Here is an 18,894-nt window from a genome sequence, read left to right as displayed (position 1 = left end):
AAAAAAAAAAACAAAAAAAAAAACCACCCAACAAAAACCCACCAACTATAAATACGCACTTTGATTGATCAAGGTTGAAGCCACAGATCCATGATTCAGGCTTCAAAGCCAGAAAGGCATCAAGAGATTTTGACACCATTATAATAACCTTTTTTGATCTTTTCTGTAAAATCAACAACAAAATTTAACTGTCTAATTCTAGCATCAAGACCCTTAGGGCTGGTCAGCCAAGAGCACATGCAGTAGCTCTCTGCACCCTGCAGTCAGTTCTGATGGGGCTAGGGTTCTTAGCTTTGCTTGGCAGTTCAAACTTTAGCCTTGATTCACTGCACTGCAAGAGCCTGACAAAGTTTTAAATATGAGCAATTTCATCACTGTTCAGTTCTCTGAAGCATCTTGAACCTGTTAATCCAACTGTTTTAATTACAGTCTTTAAAACAGAAGAGATTGTGTCCCTGGTGTAGCTGAAATCTTTAACAGCACATGTCTGAGCACAAACACTTGCAAGGTCAAACTTCCATTGTTCCCAATAAAATATCTTTTTATTCAGTTTTTCACTGACTGCCTGTCACTATACTGACTTTTGACTTCCAATCTTACTTTTGCCCTAACCTGTTCACCTGCAGTCTCCGTGATAACCTTCACTAAGCACATGCTTACTGTTTCATTGCGAAGTTCCCTGCTATTCCTTTAGCTGGCCTCAGTTTTCCTGAGTACTTAACAACTAACTCCTTTGCCCCATGTTCTTAACTTATAAAACCTCTCCTCTCTGTCAGACCACTTTAATTTCGTTTTTCACCTCAATTCGGTTTTGGCTAAAAAAAAAGACTGTTCTTTGTGCAGAGACTTGAACTTCTGCAAATAATCCCCAGGAAGCAATACATTTAAAGTCCCCTCTCTTCAATGGATGAACAAACTTGTTATACACCCAGTACTGGTTGTTAGACTAAATGTAAAGGTTACAGTGATACGCAGACTTCAGTTTTACTACTGGAAGACCAGGAAAAGCAAACATCTCTCCTGTCCAACGGGTAGTATGTTACTGGCATAGACACAACCAAGAGTATAAACTCCAAATCAAAAGCAATTTATTTGGTAGTTTGTTTTTTTAATTTGAGAACCCAATTCTTGTAAAATTTAATGAACACCAAAATAACTCCTCAAAAAATAAATTTAATTAGAAGCAAACCTTAAAATCTCCAATATTTCTTTCCTACTGTACTTCAAATTGCTTTGGAAATTGATCACACACATTTCATTATAAATACTCTGAGCTGGAGATTCCGAATTTCATCTGTACTAGTTATGATTATCAAAATGAATCCTGTAGCATTGCAGTTTCTAGATTGGATTCTCATAATCTAATAAAAATAGCTCATAATTTTCCATTTCTCAGAGGGAAGTAACATTTTATGGTGATGTAATAGCTAAAAAACTTTGACGAGACCTAAAGAACTTTAATTCTTGATTTCACTGGGAGGTGCTGACACTGTCTACTCCTGAGCTAAAACATAGCAGCAAGACGTATGTCTCTTTTACCACCTCTAACAATTGCACAGTCATGAAAAATTGTAAGCAGAATACTTACTGCCACATCCTTTAGGACTAATTTTACTGTTTTGTAATTCTTTGCACTTTAGATGCAAAGAATAATAATAATGCCTATAATTATTATTATCATTGTATTTCGAGGTGAAAACTTATGTAGTGGTTAGACTGGAAAGGCCAGTAACAGCTAGGGTTTCAGTTTGGATCTGCAACCAACCTTGGACTGACCTTGGACAAACTGACACGCACAAATGCCGACACAAACCAAATTAAGCATTCTCACTAAAATGCTCAGAAAGAGCTCACAAAAGCAGATTGGAGATGACTGTTTCACCCTCTGCTTGTATACCTCAGACCTGACAGATTTGTTCTTACGGACTTGGAGTAATGAGTCTTCAGTCAAGGATTTTTCTAAATAAATAAAACAACATGCGATGGGAGGTTTCTGCTCATTCCAACAGCAGAGGGATTAGTACAGGCAATGAACTCTGGGAATGATCACCATTGTCACCCTTACAATACAATTGTCTTGTTAAATGCCAGAAAATTAAACCTGTACTCTTGAAAACTGGATTTTGACAGCTCTGCTGTTGACAGACTAATGCAGTCTCCACTGTGATGTGCCTGGATGACAGATGGCTTATTTTCCGATTTAAAATATGTATTTACTCATCTGATAAAGAATGTGTTATTTCCATAGATAGCTTTAAAATTACTTTTATCACAATGTCACCTAAATGGATTTTGGGGAGGGATTCTTCCATTACACTTGGGGATTAGACGATTTCCTACAATTCAGGCTAAGGTTCCCCCTGGCCAAGGTAGGATAGGTCACATCAGCCCATTCTCCCCTGTCGCTTCCCTGCTGAGCTCTGAAGGTGGCTGTGTGTCACATACCCCAGTGTCCCTTGCCCGGTGCTGGTGCAGGGTGACCTGCAAAGTCCTGCTGCTGCATGAAAACAGTCAGGGACACCTACACCATTCTAAGAGCAATGTTAAAAAGAGAAAGGAGAAATCAAAGGCTCGAAGGGCACTGTGCAAAGCATGGTATTTCAGCCTTGCTTTTGAAAGTACTGGCATCCCTGTGGTGACGAACATACCTGACACAGGCAGGCTTCAAAAGGGATTGAGTTAGTCCCCCACATACTCTGTTCTGCAGTAAAGTCCCAAAGTGGAATATCCAGTGTGTTACTTATAAGGAAACATTAGGCAAAGGGAAAAATTTTTGTAAATAAACACCACTAAGAAATGCAGATGTAAAATTTACAGATACACAAACTGAAGGGGAAGCATTAATAAGACAGTAACTTATTACAAAATAAACAATGAAAATTCATACGCCAGAAGCATAATGTGAACAAAAATATGCAGGAACACCAAGTACAGTACTGAAGGCTTGATATTAATATTAAACATGTTTTGCTTAGTTGAAGAACACCAAGGTGTTTAAATACACATACATAGAAAAAAAACTATTCCAAGAATCTCAGACAGGAAAACTGTCTACTCAGGACATGCAAATTACATGACCAGACTCACTGTTAAGGACTTGGTAGACTGAAACTCTCTGAACCTCATTTGTCTAGCCAGCAAATGTGTGCATATCTCCCTGCCTTAGAACACAGGATTACCAAATCCATGGCTGGCACTTTAAAATACAGCTCCAGTACTGCTAATGATCTGGCTGAAGCTATATTAAGCTTTTCAGATCAAAAATGATATATGCAGTAAGCATATTAATATTAAAAAAAAAATCCAACCCACAACATTTTCAAAGCCTGAAGTTATGTTAAGTTTATGTCACATCAACAACTATATGATCCTTCCATTAGTAGATGGATCTTTCCTCCAGCAGCTGCCTAGTCCAATAAGACACATGCCTGTATGTGTAAGATAGAACACACACCAAAGAAAATATCCAGAATTAAATTACATTCTGTTAATTATCACCATCCAAAGCTTTGGGACATGCTGACATCCCCAGAACATGAAGAATAAAATCATTCTTTTATATTCCTCATCATCTTTTATATCAATGTTCATCACTCTTAGGAATAAAAAAAAAAATACACTCAAAACTAAAGGCCATCTGAAAACTATAATATATAAAAATAAAGAAATACAGAAGGGGAAGATAAAGCTTTCTGTGGGACTAACATAACTCACAGAAAAAGAAGATTACTGATCATTACCTTGCAGTAAAGTTACAACATTTTGTATCTCAGGGCCATTTTACACTGGTCTACTGTTTTCACTAGCGTATGATAATTACATGTAGAATTGATAGTATGAGGGAGATGACTATTCAGGTTTTAAACTACAACCTTTCAATTAAAAATATTTGGTATATATGCACACCTATAATTCCTCTCCCTCTGTTTTGGTTTATTTATTTATTTATTTATTTATTTCCCTTCTCTCTCTCCCCCTACCTTTAATTCTGATCTAGGTTCAGTTGCCTACTGTACGTCTAAGCTACGACAGCCTCCCTCTATAGATGACAGACACTGGCATGTTTCAGAGGTGATCCATGAACTTACCATGGAAAACCTATCTCACAGTGAGATTAGTCAAGTTCTGAAAATAGCTGGCACTGTTATATATAAAGAGAGAGCGAGCAGACCACTGTCTTAGATCAGAAGTCACAGTATCAGACCACAAAAAAATAGATGAGCTGAATCCTACCAAAGCCTTTTTCCCAAGCTGTGTACTAACATCAATGTTTCTATCTAAAAGAGGAAAACAGAAAACAAGCATTACATTATTATATATTTTGCCACAGTTCACAACATAAAAGATCCTTTCCTATCTGGATTAAATCAGACTACTCCAATACCTGATGGATCAGTAGGCTACCCACCACACTGTAGAAATGGGGAAAGTATCTATCATTAAAAAGCCTTCAGCTTAGCTAGTCTTCCAACCTATTTAAATGCAAGCTGTGCAAAGTACATTTAAAAGATAAACTAAAAAGCAAACCCATGCATTTTACAGACTCGAGATTGTATCCTCAAAGCACTGTCTTAGCTACAGATCAAATCAAGTAGCACTAAGCAAACAGTAGTTTCAAAGGAAAGAATCCATACCGTTTCAGTAAACGATATAGATCACACACATTCTAATACACCTACAGATCGGATCTTATTCCCAACACAGGTAGGGAAACTAGAGCACAACAAAACTCATACACAAGCAAAATTAACTCAGCTACCATTGGCTTAATATTCTAAAGGGTTATTCCATAACTCCTAGTTTCCCCAGACTGCAGGCAGTAAAACAGGTATCCAGGGATGGTCAGCACAAGTTCTACATCTCCATCAAATTGCACATCCATGTGCATTTGTGACAGCAAGGCACCAGCACATGCTTTGGAGTTTCACAGCTACAGATAGTATAGAAAGGAAAACACGGTTGTTAATCAGTGCTGTGGCTAGACAGTAAGAAGATGTGAATTGCACTGGAAGCCAGAATGATCCAAACTCTCTTTCCCCATTGGAAGAAAAAAAAATCCCTGCAAAATTAAAAAAAAAAATAAAATAAAAAAAAAGAAGATTTGGAAGGTATTGATAATATTCCACATGTGGCAGGAGGATTAACGGTTGCTAAAGAGAGAAATGGAGTTATACATCAGGCAATAAGCTTTGCAAGAAAGAAAGACCCTGTTTAGAAAACATTCAGAGGCTTCTCATATGTTACTGAAACTCAAAATATGAATCTGAAACTCAGACGAGAACAGAAGCAGGACAAAGTGAGACTTCAGGATGAAACTTGTCTGTCACAGAATAGCTATTTAAGGGGACAATACCCTACACCATTTCAGTGGTGGACCTTCATCCGGATCAGGTAGATTGCCACACATGCTGTGACAAGGATCAGAAGGGACTCTGAGTGAGCAGGATACCTGAGGTTTGCAGAAAATTGACTGCCTCTAGGGAAGATTATATTAAGGTGATATCTAGACCCAGTTTGTTCTTTATACAGACCTTGAGATGTGCACTTTTGACTCACCCACACATCTTGAATCTCAACGCTACCCATTTTCAGTCCTGACAGACACAATATTGTCCCACATATCTGATGTGGTCATGCAAGTATTATCCCAGCTATGTCTTCTATCAGCTTACTGTTTTGCCCTGACACTGTTTACTTCCCCTCTCTTGCATCAAATGCAAATAACTTATCTTTGCTTTTCATGGTATATTTCCAACCTATCTACCTGTCATGACTCTGGCATTTGCCTTGTCAAAAATGTCGAACTCCTGACCATGGCTTTATATTTTTCAAGCAATCACATTTTCGCCTTCTCTCATGTCACTGCTTCATGGCTGCAAGCATTCAATTTCCTTCTCTTTTTTCATCTCTACCTTATTACTTTTTGGGTACAAGAAAGCGTCGCAATAATTGTGTACCTGGTAGACTGAAACTGCCACCTATGATGCTGATGAAGACTTTCTGGCACTCCATCAGTTGTGCCAGTGTGTTTTTCCCCCTCAGAAGCTTAACTGCAAACTCTTTAGAACAGGGATAGTCTGTATTGTTAGCTGTTCCTCACAGTGGGATCCTGTGTGGTCTATGAATATTTAAAAGAAACCAGTAAGATTGCTAATGTATCAACAACAAAATAGGTTTCAATACTTTACAGATTATAACAGTAAGCTAGGGACAATGTTTCTTCAGATCTCAGTTCTTAAAATGGTAAGTTTTCCTAGTCTGAGCTGGTAAAGCATAAATAAATCAGTTCTGGTTTGCAGATGCATGTCATGCAGTTCTTCCTGAAAGCATGGCAAGGAATGTGTTTGGGGGTTTTTTTGGGTTTTTTTTTGTTTGTTTGGTTGTTTTTTTTTTTTTTTTATGTTGTTCAACCTGTGGCACCCATCTTTTACAGACACCACAGCAAAAAGAGGCAAAACCCACACTGATGTAACTCAGAAAGAGAAGAAACCCAGCTGACAATGAAACTATTCACACTATGTTTGACTGCCAGTGGATTGCCAGTTAAATCTCTCCACTGTTGCTGTATGAACTTGGGTCAGAAGGGGAGTTTAATAAAAAAAATAACTTCTCTCCCAAGTGGTACAAGTTCAGTTTCAAGCCCATCAGCCTCAGTGTTTTAGTAAACATCAAAATCTTTTGAGATAATGTTTCAAACCTTAAGAAATTACATGTTTTAACTTGGATAGAACTACACTGAATTGCACTATTGGAAGAGTTGCCTGTACATTGAGGGTATTCTGGAGTTGTGCTGTGATCAGATCTGCAGCATTCATTCACCTGCTGCACGGCACTCCTGTACATCAACCACTATCAGCCAAAAGCGATAGTGTCTCTTGTTCTGCAGGTTTCTTATCAACAGCCTGCATATGCCCACCAACTTTGAAATAGCTTCTTCACACACTTCAAGCACATGAACACATTTCTCCAGACTAATGTTGCTGTTTATCAGCATTGCTTGGCTTACAGGGCAGCTGGCTCTACAATCTAGCTGGAATCAAATTAGCTGTTGATAATATGGTTGTAAATAAGCCAAGCACCTGAATAGCTGTACATCACATGTGTGCACAGCTTGATCTGCTGGAAAGTCTTAACACAAGATCTTCCTAAGGAACTTTTCAGAGTAGTTCTTACATCAATGAACCTCAAATTAACTGCAGCTATGTATGTGCCTTTGAGAACACAGAGACAAGTTCTCAGATTCGGGAGTCTTCACTAGCTCCTTGCACAAGTCTATGGGGAAAACTAGTCATGAACCAGTCCTCTGTAGGAATAAGATGGTCTCTTTTGGACATAAGCCACACTGAGCTGGCACAGACATAGTCAGCCTCAGGCCCTGAGCAATAATGACTGCACAGATGTAGCCTAGAGGTTAATGTCCTTGATTGCCTTGGATGGTCAAGAGCAACAGCCTCCTCATTCCCCAAGGAGCCTCTCCCTTCTCACCAAGGGATTTCATCTCATCTTCTAACAGCCATCAGCTGGTGTGAATACTCTGCTATATCCTCAATCACTGCATGTACTCTGGGTGGGATTTGGAGGTTTTGAAGAATGGTAATGCCTTTTGGAACAACAAAAACATTGGACAAAAAGTAAAACCTCTTTTTTAAAACTCAAAACTCAGCATTTTCCTTCCCTTCCTTCATCTCTATTGGTATGATTTCTGCACCAAACCCTTAGCTTCCTTTGTGCTTACAATGTAGATTTCAGGTGATGAATCTATGAATAAACCTCTCAACAGCCTCTCCTGTCAGCTGCAGACCCCACACCACAAATGGTTTCACCATTAATTAGAAAACCATTGAAATCTCCAGAATTACAGTACAGCTGCCAATATTCTCAGCTTCAAACCACTAAGTACCTTCTCTTCTGCTTAACAGGTAAAAAAATATATCTCTCACCAACCTCATCCTATCTGTGGTTCGATTGCTCATCAAACACCTGGAGTTATCATAATTTTATTCCTGGAATTGTCATTCTTACTCATTTTTCTATCTTTACTCCCAGTAAAGAACATTACCTTCATTTTCTAAACGTTTTCTCTTTTGGTCAGCTGCATGAAGATGCTTTATTTAGGCTTCCTCTTCCTCTCCATTTTTATTAGATTCACCAGCATGTTGTGCCTCTACTATTTGATATATTTTTTAAAACCTTTAAAACACCTTGGTACTCTATTCGCTGTGGATTTCGGTAGCTGAATGCTTCATGTACTGCCACTGTTTCCAATACTGTATCCCTGCTGATAGCAGCAACCCAAATAATAATTCAGCAAAATTCCAAAATTATAAACTTGAAAACTCAGTTCTTGCAATGTGCCCTTTCACATAATTAATCTAAAACCAAAGAAGTTGATGGTGCTAAAATTGACATACAACCCCAAACACAGATTAAAATCACCCAGCTCCACCCAGCTAAATTCAACTAAATGTCTAATGACCAATGTGTCTGTGATGTGTATGCAACGTTAATGAATTTAAAATTTTCCAAATCAAGCAAAAAAAAAATTAGGAAAATTAGTTAAAATAATTTGGTTTTCTCAAAACTATTTGTCAATAAATATGCACATTTGTAAATGGATTCCTGTGTGTTCCTAGCCCAAATCTTAATCTGTTCAAACCATGTCAGGACATGCTACATCCTGTAATATGATACGATTGTATCACAAAGCTCCTCCAGAGTTTATGTGCATCTTGATATACCAGCTGTAGTAGAAAAAAAACGGTACATGTGCATTTACTTACAGTTATGACAGGTAGCTCCCATGTAGCCTGTATCACTACAATTGCAGTAAAATGTGGTCCAGGACTGAGAGCATTTTCCTCCATGTTCACAGTAGTTGGGTAAGCATCTAATTGGAGACAGTTTTTAAAAAATGCAGTTAATTATAACATTTCTGTAAAAATAATGTGCTGGGAAAAAAAAAAAAAAAAAAAAAAAAAAGATTAAAAGATTAAAACTGTCTCAACTCTCCTCATTCAGACAAAAGTTTCCTGGGGTTGAATCATTGTATGGTACCTAAAATAAAGACTTATTCCTCTGACCTGTGATTCATTTCAAATACAAGCACTGAAAGCAACATTTAATGTATCCAGCAAGTAGATAAAGTTCACTCTCAATAAACACATTCTACTTGTCCTCCACTTGTTAACAATTACAGTGCCACAAATTTTCTGAGCACAGAGAATGACAAATAACAGGTGAAAATGCTATCGGAATCCTGTTTCAAAAGAGAATTCCCTGTTCTCTCACTAAATGGGCATCATTATTATCAAAATTAGGCCAAACTAAATTTGTGGTAAGTAAACAGCAGGAAAATCTCAGAAGTGAGAGGAAAAATAGGGTTCAATTATGAGTTCTGTACTCTTTCTTCTTTCCCTCGTTTTAGTTAGTATGTCTCTAAAATATTATTGTGAAGCAAATTATTAAAAGAAGAAAGATGCAAAACAGCATGCAGCTTGGGAAGTGAACAGAAACAAAAGCTGTGGGAGATAAATTCCTTCTCCATGACAAGTGAATGTTGATCTGAACTATGCTGGTGTAAACACAGGCATTGCAGCAGAGTTACACCAACTTAAATAGAAATTATTCCATTGCTTGCTTTTTATTCCCACCACCTCACCTTTATTTTTTTTTTTTTTTGCCATTACTGTATATTAGATAATCTTTTATATTGTATGTTTGACATGTGAAAAATGAGAAACTTGTTTATACCACTGACTCAATTGTGATGAGTGGGTGGATACAACAGGCAATCAATTTATCTCATACATCCCAGCACTCCATTAGAGTTTGCTTTGTTGTAAATTGAGCTTCACACCCCTTTTTATGGCCCAGATCTTTCAGTTGTATAAGTGGTGAAGTTACTGATGCTACCCAGATTTGTACTACCAGAGGACATGATTTTATTGTCGTTCATTTCATCCTTAGAATGTTTTTGTATTTAAGTGTGCATATTGCCTTTAACTGTGTCTTTCAGTATTTTTTTCTGGAATCCTTACCCTTAAAAAATGTTACATACATATCACTTTAATTGGAAAAGATCTCTAAGATCATTGAACCCAACCATTAACCCTGCTCTACCAAGTTCACCTCTAAGCCGTATCCCCAAGCACCACATCTACACATCTTTTAAACACATCCAGGGATGCTGACTCAGCCACCTCCCTGGGCAGCATGCTCCAATGCCTGACAACCCCTGCAGTGAAAAAGTTCTTCTTCATGTCCAGTCTAAACTTCCCCTGGAGCAGCTTGAGGCCATTCTCTCTTGCTCTATTACTAGTTACTTGTGAGAAGAGACCAGTGCCTACCTCTCTACAATATCCATTGAGAAAGCCTGTATGTCACTAACAGCCATAATTTCCACCAGCCTCCTGAGTCCCTCCAGCCAAGCATTCATCAACTTACTGGATTCCAAGGCTGTTTAGAGCTGTCAAACGTTAAGAATCCAAAGAAACCTGTTTATGCACATAGAACTCTATCAGACTAAGCTCATGTTCTCAATATACTGTATGCAAGTGTGTGCATACATACATACACTCGACTATATATGTGGGTCTGAGATTTGTTCTAGAACTCGGGTTACTCGATCACTATTTATACAATTGTACATAAAATTATAAAGATCACATAAAATATTAATATAAAATATTAATTATTTTCTTAATGTTTACTTATTATAGTAATTATTTATTATTCAAATACTGGAGACATAAGGAATTTAAGAAGGAATTCTGTTATTTATAAACATCTGTAACATCTTTTAAAACAATTATGAGATATATTGGTCTTGTAAAAATTGTGGTTATAGCTTGTTAATTATTGGGCTTAAATACAAAATGAGGAAAGAGAATGGGAAATGCATGCCTGGTTTTCCAGCTCACAAGGGAGCTTTTTTCAGTGCTGCAGAGAACATCTTTTTTTCTAAAAAAAAAACCTATCAGGTTTGCCCCATCCTTACAAGGAAAGAAGTCTGTGAAGGGATGTGATTTTGACTTTTAATGGTATGCTGGGAAATCATCTAACTGAGCCTCACACCCACACATGGTCCCTCTGCCATTACCTCTACTCTTGGCAATAGCAAAGAGAGATTTAGAATCTTTGGGTTGATGTTGCAGAAAGCAAAAGCAGTTTACGGGATGGCACAAACAGGACTGGCTGGTGCCTAATCTGCACCCAGATTACTCTCTGCAGGACTGTGCCAGCATCCTCAAACCTTCAACTCCCCAACCTAGAGGCTTCAGGAGAAGCACAGCGGTTCGACACATGTACGATGACATATATGAATTTTGGCCATACAAGCAGATTTGTGAGAGTGTATTTGTGCTTTGACCATGCCTGCCCTTGCCCTCAGCATATTGCCTTTACTTCTACTTGCTATTTGGTCATAAACATTCATTTATATCACCTGCACAACATCAGAAATTATATTCACATCACAAGGTGCAGGTGACAACAAACATCTGATGTTATTTAAGCTCTTTGGAGAGGTAAAAAGAACAGTATTGTGTTATTATCATAGTTTACATCATCATAGACAAACACATTTTCTGCCTATTTTAAGCTAACTTTCATTAATTAACCCAATGCAGTAGAGCTAATTACTAGTCATTTGAGGTTTGCCAAAGCCTTAGCCACATTTATTCCCTTAAAACAGTTTCCTTTCACAGTCTTTAGAAAGTTGAAGGTCATTTCTCATTTCTACTTGTCTTACAAACACAGACACTTTTTCTTCCCCCAACAATGCACAACACACAAGTTGAACTAGCCTTGTAAACTTTTAATGATATTCATAAATTCATAATTAAGCCTCTTTTATTCCTTAGTCTATTTGCTTTAATTAGCACCAACTGCATTGATCTTGTTTTTGGTCAGATAGCTAACCCTTCCAAGAGCTTATGAACAAAATTTATTTGCAACTCTAATAATTACCATAATCCCATTTTAGCTGAGAAGTTGTGTCTTCATTGGAAGCAAAATTTATCCTAATTGTCAGAGAACTCAAAATTAAGTAATAACTATGATTAAAATTAATCAAGGCATGATAATTCACAGATTGTTTCATTTGCTAACTGCCCCAGATCCTCATGTTGAAGTATTTAAATACATATATTTTAAAATAGAAATTAATATTTACATTCTAGTAGAATAAAGCAATTTTAGAAAAAAACACAGTCCTATCACAGAAAGTTTCATAGACAAAAATTTGTAGCAGGAAGCCCCTGACCTATTTGCTATTGAAGCAAATATATCAACTCAATTTTTGCAAGTATCATAAATGGGACACTTTGAAATTTAATGATTTGCCTAAGACAGTTTGTGACAGACGAGGGACTCTGATCTTCCAGATTCCAGAGTAATTTATAGAATAAATTATGTAGAATGAGTCTTTAAAAAGAAAAAAAAAATAAAGGAAATAAAATTTTCTCTCATTGGGCCACACTGGAAAAGACACACCTTAGCTATCTAAGTGAGCAATAAGCAGAGCCTGCACAAAAGCATTCACTGTCCTTCAATTAAATATTCACCTCTAAAGCTGTATGAGTGTTTCCTTTGAATTTAAAGGACAAACTGCAGAGACATTAGAGCGCAAAATCTGGCCCTTTGACAGGAATGAAAAAGAAATAACAATGACAAAATTACTTGAGTGGGAAGGGTGAAGGAGTTCTACACATTTGATGCTACACTTGACTGGAAATAAACCCGGTACTTTCAATAAGCACCTCTCAGATTTTGTTACAGTCGGCACAACACATCCTGCCTGCATCATTCTCTATTTTTCCCAAATAAAAAGGAAAAAAGAGAACTATCAGAGAGAGAAAGAGAACTGGCACACACAACCTCGGTATTAAGACTGCTAATATATGTAATTTTAAGACAACCACTAAGTCCCAAAAAAATCAACAATGCCTTCACAAGTAAACACATGAAATTTAGAAGTTTTTATATCAAAAAAATCATCTGTGTAAATATTATCTGAAATTCATTTTATTTCAGCCTGTTTTCCTATTTATGTGCTGCAGCTATTTCATGTACCATTAACAAAATATAACATTGAAAGGGATGACTTTTTATAGTAGGCATGTATGTATGGTGAAACTCATGGTGTTACTGTAACAGCTGACACTCCAGTGAAGTGGTGTCTTCCCACTTAAGAGGTTGAGACCAACTGCAATGATTTTGGTTCTGCTCTCCTGAGCTGCATCTGTATCAAATTATTTGCCAAAGCTCATTTTGGATACAAGAAACAGAATCAAGGGGAGACCAGAACAGTGTTTCAAGGAGAAATCCACCAGTGTTACTACATAGACAATGTCTAACAACTTCAGGTATTCCTCAAGGGGAAAACAAATGAACATCAGAGAGCAATAAAAAAGGTAATACCACAGGACCACACAGAATCACAGAATACTTTTGGCTGGAAAAGACCTTTAAGATCATCAAGCCCAACCATTAACCCAGCACGGCCAAGTCATCACTAAAACACATCCCCCAGTATCACATCTATACATCTTTTAAATACCTCCAGGGATGGTGGCTCAACAACTTCCTTGGGCAGCCTGTTCCACTGCTTGACAATCCTTTCAGTGAAGAAATCTTTCCTAATACCTAGCCTAAACCTCCCCTGGCAGAACTGGAAGACATTTCCTCTTGTCTTATTGTTTATTACTTGGGAGAACAGACCGACCCCCACCTCGCTACAATCTCATTTCAGGTAGCTGCAGAGAGTGGTAAGATTGCCTCTCTTCTCCTTTTCTCCAAGCTAAACAACCCCAGTTCCCTCAGCTGGTCTTCATTAGACTTATACTTGTGCTCTTATTTTCTTCTGGATGTCTGTGCCAAAATAGTGGACTAGGTCTCTTTAACTAAAGCAAGAAAAGAGAACTACCAGAACCAAACACAGGAAGGGAGGAACAGTGAGTAAAGAGAACATTAGTATAGGCTGCAGAAGAAATAATACTCTCCATATCTTTGGTTTACTTCAGCACACATTCCCCTCTCTTCACCAAACCTCCCAATCTGTCTCTTCCCTTGCAACTTTAGAAAACTGAACAACTTTTAGAATAGCGTTGTGCCATACTTGAGTTTTGTGGGGTGTTTGTTTGTGTGTTTGTTTGTTTTTCCAAGCCTTCTACATTTTCATCCCTAAATTTATTATGTTATGACAAGTCATGTAGTACAAGCAGAGCAAGAGTAACATGAACAAAGACCGTTTTTCTTTTCCATGCTGGAATAATATACCAAAAAAAAAAAAACAAAACAAAACAAAAAAAAAAAAAACAAAAAAAACAAACCCACTAAAGAAAAGAATTTTTTTTTTTGTCATTTTAATAATTTGTGACAAAGGTATTTTATTCATCTTTCTGAGATCTGCTAAACCTGGAGTCTAAACTTTTAAAATGTGTTATTATTTCCATTGTTGACTGCCTTGGTTCTTAGATTCTGCACTTATATACCACTGTTAGACCAGCATTTAGAAGATCTGAAACTGATGCCAGCTGCCCTCAGGTGTGTGACTGGGACAGAAGTGTGGGAGTAAGTTGTGCTGGGATTGGCATGAGTGAAAGGAAAAAAAGCCCGTTATCTATGCTTTAGATAAAAGGCTTTTTTTGAGATTTGATTGCTTTGTTGTTAGAACACCTACATTTTTAAGAGACGTAAATGTGCTGACAGTTTGGCTTGGCATCAGCAAAAAGGATTTTATATAAATAAATTTGAAAATGAAAAAAGGGAAACAAATAAACCATCCTGTACAGACAGCTGTTCCATTTAGAATTCATTATTTTACAAAGCAAAAGCAGAAAAGCCATCTGCAAAAAATCAAACAAACAAACAAGGACAGGATATTATATCCTACATGCATCTCCATAGCTGGCCTTTAATTTACCTTGGGGTTGCAAATCCCATGAATTTTGACTCCAAAGGAATGGCACTGCGGGTGAGCTCTACTGGTGTCCCCCCAGTAATTCAATTCCAGACTCAAGCTACATTCCAAAACCCACTTAAATAGCCTCTACCCACCCTCAAACTGCTTTCTTTCTCTACAGGGGTCTCACTGAGGGCAAACCCCCTCATCAACACATGTGGGCAGTTCCTCCACTCTGTGTCAAAGACAAAAGCTAACTACCTCCAGCTCCAGCACCTTTCCACATGTGCAAGTCACTGCAGTTATAGGAAAGAGTTCACCATACTCAAATCAGTTCTGTAGTTACCTCTTAGAGCATTTACTAAACCCATTTTAAATTACAGATCAGCACTTGTCTTCATTACTCTGCAGTGGCATCAGGTAAGTGGGATTTGAATTCAGCACCATTTTCTTGCTTCCCATGAAAATAAAATAAAAACAAAACCAAAACAAAACAAAAACATCAACAAAAAAACTTCTCTTGAAAAGAACAAGACTAAATTAAAACACAATCTGTCTCCAATTCAGATGCAGTGATGTGAATGTGGCAAATGAATCTGAAGAGTCTGTCTTTATTTTGCTTTGAAATACAGTATTTCTACAGACCAGTGCATCCTTCATAGGCCTGAATTGCCATTTTCTGCAGCTGGTCTTGCATGTATGGACCAAGGTCAGGGAAAATGAAAGGCCTTAAAATTAAGGCAAGGCAGGCAAAATCAAATCATGATATTGTCCAAATAATCTTTCCTTTCATTCACATTAAAGACACACAAACATCAGAAAACTCCCCCCTCAGAAGTAGGATTTTCTATTGTGACTGAATATTTTTACAAAGACTTTGCTTTGCACAAACATATTCATGTTTTATGACTACCACAGACTGAGCTCATCTGACAGTGCAAAGCTCATGTACCAGTCCAAGAGCAAACAATTCTCCTACATGTTTTTATTCATTGTCAGGCAGCCCTTTAGCTACCAGAGAGAGAAGCTTGGTCATTACCTACATTATCCAGCCAAGTTTAAACATTAGAGTGGATGTGAGAAGATGGGGGATGGTCTTCAGAACTGCAGGTATTTTAATTCCAACATTAAAGTTTTGGGTGTTCATGAGTTTGGATTTTTAAAATGTTTCCCAGTTTTTCTGCATCCTGCCTTTCCATTCTAAAATTTGGTTGTTATTGATGGAGTTTCCAAGACTCACTCTCCAAAAAGAGCTACCTGAATGGTTCAAATACATTAGTTAGCATGTCTAATTTATGATATACTTTTGGGAAGGACCCAAAGAGTTCTTCAATCCTCACAAGAACATCATGTATTGCTCTATTTCTAATACTATTCTTTTTCCACTGTATACTCATCTTCAGAAGGGATTAAGCAATGGAAGTACCATTTTCACTGCTTCCTTTCACACCATAGTTTTTGTTTAAGATATTTTTCCCCTTCCATTTCTACATCATTATTTCCAGTGTTTTGCTTTGGTTTTAGTACAAAGAACAAGGAAAAACATTAATTCTGTGAGGACAATTTGATGAAAAATAAAGAAGCATTTCTAACAATATTGTAAGTTTGCTGCACAAAGCAACTTAACAGTGTTTTACAAAGTACTAACACAAGCATGAGAAAAAGGAACTTTTTAAAAACCTGTCCACAATTTCCTTAATCAAAATAAAAACCGAAAGGAGACATGAAGCTTCAGTGTGCTCTGTGCTCTTTGCAAACATGTCCATTATTTTTACATTTAAAACAGGCAAGAGAGACAGAAGTTGAGGGGGGAAAATAGATCCAGGTATTCCAGCACCCAGAGGTATGCAGCTTAAATGCTTTATTTGGGCTGATGAAGGTGACATAGGCAGGCAACATTCATGTCTGCTTTAGGATTAACCCAAAATCAGAAATGTTTTTAAAAAGGACACATGATATCCCTTCTTATGTCTTCAACTTGTCCTAGCTTTGATCACCATCCAAATTCAAGGAGTGTTAGCTAAAAACATCTGACTTGTTGCTATAAAACCAAGAAGAGAAAAATGTAAGAGGATTTACCACAAAGAGATAATAATCTGGACTATAAAATAATAATTATTTCTGCAGAGAAGACATTAAACATTGAAAATAAGAATACTAGAGAGAATGAAAAGAATGGATGTTAAATTGTGGGTGGTTTTTGTGGTGGGTTGTTTGTTTTTTTTTTTTAATTCTTTCTGCAATGCACTGCAGGTATTTATATGTGTGGATGAATGCAATATTAAGTGTTTGCTTTTTTCAATCCCAGCCTGGGACTGCAATAAATAAAATTAAAACTCACTGGGCATAATTAACCAGGATATTTTCTCGTTTGCATGGCCAGGTTTCGGGGGGGAGGGAAAAAAAATCATATTAAGTATGGCTCCCGCTTCAGGGCACACATTAAATCTTAGAGGAGATTTGGGAAATGCAAAAAGAGACTGCTTTCATTGGATTTATCTGAACACCCTTCACCTGCAATATTAATTAATTTCCCAAAGGCTCATTTTGACAATACAACACATGAAGCAACGTTTAGTACTAAAGGAAAAAGAGGAAAAAGTCTAAAAATATTATTATTTCTTACAAGTAAAAATTGATAGTAAAATCTAATGGAATCTACAAAGGAAATAGGCATAAAGTGGAATTTAAAAGGTCAGCTCTATTTAGTAAGAAAAAAGAACACTTTAAGCTAATTTATTTAGAAAATGTTATGAAGAATTTTCACAGATAAAACACAGGTAGGAATAAAAGGATAGAGACTAAGGACTCTGTGCTCTGTAACTTGAGTAGTAGAGGGAACCCAACTCATGAATCAACTCAGTGTGCTTCTCCCTAATGAGGTAAGCTGTTAACGCCAGTCCCTTTGCAGTGATTATTATGTATACCACATGCTGCTCTCTCCATTTGTATTTGTTAGGAGAATTGGAATATGCAGATGTATCTTGGTTTAATGAGGACAGCAATATCAGTGTGTCTGCCCACTGATGCTACAGAGATGAAACGCTGCCAGGATTCATAAGGAAATATATGAGGTCAGGTTTGTGTTCCTCGTCGCAGATCTCTGGAATTCCCAGGATGTCCTGCAAGAGGCACCACCTGTCAGTCTGCCAAGAGGGATTCTACAGGAGGGTTTGGTTGTCTTCTTTTTTTTTTTTTTTTTCCTGCTCCCCCAGGTCTCTTAAGGGAACTGAAGTTCCCAGTGTTGTCCTTGACAAGTGCTGTCAGTATTTGCTACAGCAAGGGCAGGGTGCCAGCCAAGTAAAAATAGGACAACCCAGTCAAAGCTTCATCAGCTCAAAATCAACACGAACTGCAGCAATCAGATTAAAGTACCCCAGCAGTTGTAGACAGGGAGAGCAACGCATGCATTTATCTATGCACTCATGTGCATCTGAGCCTAAAAGAAAGCAAGCTCTGACTACCCTTACAGTTCATTTATGAATAATCACAGGTTCACCACATAGATGGCTTTCTTAATCCCAAGACTACCTAGTCTCCTATATTGAAGCACAAATGTTATATAGAATTTATGACAATATAACAATGGTGTACAACACTGTCCTTCTGCCTCTTAGTCTTGCCCCTGGTCCAGGTATATTTTGCTACCAAAAAGTTATGGGTTTCAAGCTATTTCAGCTCTGGCAGGAATAGAAGAATTATATAAAATTTCAGGCTCCTTAACAGTTTTCTCTGTCACTAGACAACTTAAATACCACATCCTTTGTGACAGAGGTTGAGGAATTCAAAAGCATTAACGTAACTGATGTCATCATTAAGGACGTGTCTCAAGAGGATGTGACACATCTAAGGACGTGCCTCAAAAAGCCTGGTGGAAGTAACCATTTGTCTAGTACCATCCTGAGGGGTGAAGGAGACTCTTTCCACGAGAGGTGTCAAGTCCGAGGAAAACTAAGCCAGTTTTCCCCTCGTGACAGCTGTTTGTCACAAGC

At 37.5% G+C, this 18,894-nt stretch overlaps 1 protein-coding gene across 1 annotated transcript in view; it reads right to left on the bottom strand.

Annotated features, from left to right (window-relative positions):
- Positions 1–18,894, bottom strand: part of LOC103782538 (contactin-associated protein-like 5) — a 160,282-nt gene that overhangs the window by 103,069 nt on the left and 38,319 nt on the right. The window contains exon 8 of the mRNA XM_008950307.1: positions 8,781–8,887. Coding sequence (XP_008948555.1) covers positions 8,781–8,887 — 107 coding nt within the window. The remainder of the gene's footprint in view (positions 1–8,780; positions 8,888–18,894) is intronic.

This window comes from Merops nubicus, unplaced genomic scaffold (genome assembly GCF_000691845.1).
Source record: "Merops nubicus isolate BGI_N331 unplaced genomic scaffold, ASM69184v1 scaffold9512, whole genome shotgun sequence".
Lineage (NCBI taxonomy): Eukaryota > Metazoa > Chordata > Aves > Coraciiformes > Meropidae > Merops > Merops nubicus.
This window is presented reverse-complemented; position numbering and strand designations above follow the sequence as displayed.